At 31.8% G+C, this 4,448-nt stretch overlaps 1 protein-coding gene across 1 annotated transcript; it reads left to right on the forward strand.

Annotated features, from left to right (window-relative positions):
• The first annotated feature begins 350 nt into the window (after positions 1 to 350).
• Positions 351 to 3,362, forward strand: LOC133183405 (TM2 domain-containing protein CG10795-like). The gene is made up of 2 exons (XM_061318367.1): positions 351 to 536; positions 2,097 to 3,362. Exons 1-2 carry the CDS (start codon positions 375 to 377, stop codon positions 2,532 to 2,534), a joined length of 600 nt encoding a protein of 199 aa, XP_061174351.1. The 5' UTR covers positions 351 to 374; the 3' UTR covers positions 2,535 to 3,362.
• The last annotated feature ends 1,086 nt before the right edge of the window (positions 3,363 to 4,448 follow it).

Here is a 4,448-nt window from a genome sequence, read left to right on the forward strand (position 1 = left end):
AGACTATACTCACTAATGAAATTGACTTAAGTGACCTACCAATAAAATCGAAGTATATCCAGAATAGCCAATCGAACATTTCTGACCTCAAAGCTGGTTCTCATACTTAAATACACTAAAGAGGATAACTCTAAATCTGACTTTAAGTTTAAATCAATGTCTATTTATTTATTTATGGAATTGTGTTATTCATTAGATTATTTTATATTTATGATTTATTTACAGTTTAAAGCATAACAAATAATCCATTACTACAGCTTTACATAAATCCAGTGAACGTTAAATTAGATATCGGGTACGGCATACCATATAACTTTCTTCCGGTGTAAACAAAAAGCACTGTGACTGTCCATATTTTAGATTAGGAAACTACAATGTATTTTCTTCCTCACGTAAGATGGAATTTCGTGATGTATACAGTGATTTCGTGTTTTATACTTCACTATGAATATTCAACAGCCAACGACCTGAAATGTGAAGACCTGCTGATGGGACAGTACTACTGCAAAGAACCACTGATAGATGCGGAAACTCAGGTAATACCTGATAGAATATCAACTATATTTATCGATTGAGAACCCTTTTAATATTTACACCCCCCCCCCCGAAATACTACTAAATAACTTTCTGATGCAGTCAATTTGACATGTAGGTGCTGGAAAGCAGGTCCAGTACAATCACTACATTTAGCTACATGTACATAGAGGATATTCAATGTTTTGTAGATGAATATGGAATTTATTTCACGAGTGGGACAGGATTTTTTTATATTTTCACGAGTGCGAAGCACTGTTGAAAATGTAATAAATAGAGGATATTCAATGTCTTGTAGATGAATATGGAATTTATCATATTTATTTCACTCATAAGACAGGATTTTTTGATATTTTCGCACTCGTGAAAATATAAAAAAATCCTGTCCCACTCGTGAAATAAATTCCATATTCATCTACAAAACATTGAATTTTCTGTTTATTATATTTTCTTTGATTTTCCCTTTGCCTCTGTCTTATCTTAACACAGTGTCATTGGCTTGACGTCATAGTTGAGCGGTTGAGACATCATAGCTTGGCAGTTGTGAGATTGAAAACATTACATAGCATGGATTTTAGCAACATACTTGGGAAGAAATTGGCAGTTTTAGCTCTATCAAGATGGGTAGTTACTATCTATTTTATGACAGGCCAGAAATTATTTTTTACTTAGTACTTTGATATCCTTTCACACTGTGAGAGAATATCACTTTGATATCCTTTCACACTGTGAGAGAATATCACTTTTTTTCAATAAATAAATCACAGTATTTCACTTTATTTATTTAGCTACAACCTAGAGCACAGATAGTTTAAACAGGTTGGGAACAATCGCCCAAATGGAATATAATAACCCGTCTGGGATATAATATCCCAAATGGCCCCTGAAATGGGATATAAATTTACAGTGCAAAAAAATGAAAATTTTTATTTTGGCTATAAATATCATAAATCTGCATGAAAATACTTTAAAACAGGGACTTATATACTTTTAGTATATAGGTCCCTGTTTAAAAGGAATAACTTTTGGCAAGCAAGTTTTTCTGCAACCCTACGGGTTGTTAGATTGATCCCCAAGAAGTTTATGAACTTCCGAGGCATCAATCTCTTAAATAGTGGTCATACAGAAAAACTTGTTAACCAAAAGTTATTCCTTTATAAGTATCTTGATGCGGATTTATGATATTTACAGCCAAGATAAAATTTTCATTTTTTGCATTGTAAATTTTTATCCCATTTGGGATATTATATCCCAAACGGGCTTTTATATCCCATTTGGGCAATTGGTCCCAACCTGTTAAACATTGCTGCTTTTGAACACTTTTAAGCTAAAGATCATGGTCTAATATAATGTTTAGAATATTTTAACTGATTACAAATTATGCAAAACAGTTCAGATTGCAACTTATTCTAGTTTATATCAAATGGTGGATTAGCCTAACTACATAGAAGTACCCTGAAATTAGTGTGCAGTGTTGAGAGGGTCCTTATTATAGAGGTACATTTTGATTAAAATTTAAATGTTAGGGTTTGTTTTATTTTTCCAAATATCCTATTTATCAGGCAGAAGTTAACTGTGATCCAGAGTCAAAGACTACACCCACAGAATGCATCATAGCTGAAGGCATAAAATGTATTCCACAGCATTCAGGAACTCCATACACCTTCAATGGGACAGAAGTTGGTTTCAGCAGACCAGTGCCTTGCAGATGGACAAATGGATATAACTTTGAGACTGCATTACTTCTGTCTGTCTTCCTTGGGATGTTTGGAGTGGACAGATTTTATCTTGGATATCCTGCAATTGGGCTTCTGAAATTTTCTACTTTAGGCTTCTTTTTCCTTGGACAATTAATTGATATATTGTTGATAGCCCTGCAGGTGGTGAAACCCTCAGATGGATCTGATTATATCATGAACTACTTTGGTGTTGGATTGACTCGGATTCAGACAGACAATGATACTTATATTAAACCAGATGAATCCTGGAATTTATCATAAAGTTATTAATTTATTGTTTAATGTTTTTATTGTGCTAAAAATTTATTTCATTCAGTTTGAATATTTTTTATGAATGTAACTGGTTGGCCTCATCAATTGTTTTTCTGTTCATCCATCTTAAAATGTTTTGCTGTGTAAGCCTGTGTTTTATTTTTAATTGAAGTATAGCCCGGCATTGATGTTTTTTTATTTACAGTTAACCAAGATTTGTTACAACATTTACTCACAATTTATCAGTTTGGAATCAATCAGTGAATATTAAATTTTATGACAGGAATCATTCTTATAAATATACACATTAACTAAATAAATGGTTCCTGGCCACTAGTGGCTAGAAATATTCTTGATAAGACTTAGAGGTTGCCAATCTTACAGATATTTCTCTCTGTCAAATAAAAGTTGGTTTACACTATACTAAAATAGTTGTGACACATCTGTCTAATTGCAATTATGTACTATGTTTTTGAATTGCAATTGACTTACATTTCTTTCTTATGTGATTTTGTTTAAAGACTGTATTTCGGTCAGAATGGTATATGCTGATTGAAGTTACATGGTGGTACTTGCAAATCCCCCCCCCCCCCCCAAAAAAAATAAATAAATAAATTGACCTGTCTTTAAATGTAATTGTAATTGATGGTATAATTAATGTTTTATATATTTTTTGCCATTTTAGATGTGATGTATTTCACAGTGATGTGACATTAGTTGTCAAGCTCATATTTATTCAACAGGTTTCTTTACATTCTATATCATGTATATATTTGAGCAAAAGCACTTTATCTAACGTTGTAACATTTAAATCCTCAATAAATTTAATAAAAATGATATATTTTCAATGATCTTTCCAAATAATAACGTACAGGTGATCTGGTTTATAATTTTGCATGGTTTTGAATAGGCCTGAGTATTGCAAGCTACCTAACAATATGATACATATCACAATATGCGATACAACATGTATCATGATACAGCTGTCGACAATTGAATTAACCCTTATCTTAATATTTTATTCTTTGCTACATGTAACCTCCACAGTTATAGAAAATATAAAAAGAATATCTTGATACCCCTGACCAAAGTTAATAAAAGATGGATTTATTGTCTTGACAATGTATTTTTTCTTTGCTACCTTTTTTTCAGCCATTTTAAAACATTAAAATTTGTTAGGTTGTATGTAGGAGTTTCAAATAAAACAATGAAAATTATCTTGAGTACTGTATCACGATACATACATGGCGATATGATACGTGTATTGTGAGCCCTTGCAATCAATACAATCGATGTATTGCTGTATCGTTACACCTCTAGTTTTAAAGATGTGTTACAAGTTAAACTAGGAGACTAATTCTTCACAGAAGAAATTACAGGTCTTTGAAACCTTCTTTAAATTTAATTTATTCTTAAAATTTAACTCTCTATAGCTAAATTTCATGAAAAAGAAACTAGAAATTGTTGAAAAGATTGAGAATTTTAAGAAGAAATTATAGTGACTTCGACCTTGACCAAGTGTTTCAAGGTCAAAGGTCAAGAACCACATTGCAGTTAGTCCCTGCCAATACAACTATTTGTTTAAAAGGAGAATTTGAAAACAAAACATTCTGTCTGTGTGGAACACTTTCGTTTCCAAAAGAATTCTCAAAATACCTTTCAGCTTTTGCAGTGAAGTTTTATATCACAATTCCCTGCAGCCTAAAGAAGACCTCATTGATTTTGAGGTTAACAAATCAAAGGTCAGAAATTTAATGATAACTTGAGTTTTCTCTGAGCTTTTGCAATGAAATTTTATATAATAACTCTCAATGACGTATAGACCCCTATGAATTTTGAGGTCAAAAGGTCAAGGTGAAAAATTCATAATTTGCAGAAAATGGTTTTCTGGTGTAACTTTTGTTCTCTTTCAGGATTTGCAAT

This window comes from Saccostrea echinata, unplaced genomic scaffold, assembly GCF_033153115.1.
Source record: "Saccostrea echinata isolate AGI-Se365-2 ecotype Australia unplaced genomic scaffold, CSIRO_AGI_Sech_v1 ptg000009l, whole genome shotgun sequence".
In the NCBI taxonomy this organism is placed as follows: domain Eukaryota; kingdom Metazoa; phylum Mollusca; class Bivalvia; order Ostreida; family Ostreidae; genus Saccostrea; species Saccostrea echinata.

What these genes read in the sequence shown, in the direction of transcription:
- LOC133183405 (XM_061318367.1), top strand. Translation starts at nt 375, where the DNA reads ATGTATTTTCTTCCTCACGTAAGATGGAATTTCGTGATGTATACAGTG. An exon ending in TGATAGATGCGGAAACTCAG is followed by an intron (nt 537 to 2,096) that starts GTAATACCTGAT and finishes CCTATTTATCAG; the next exon opens with GCAGAAGTTAACTGTGATCC.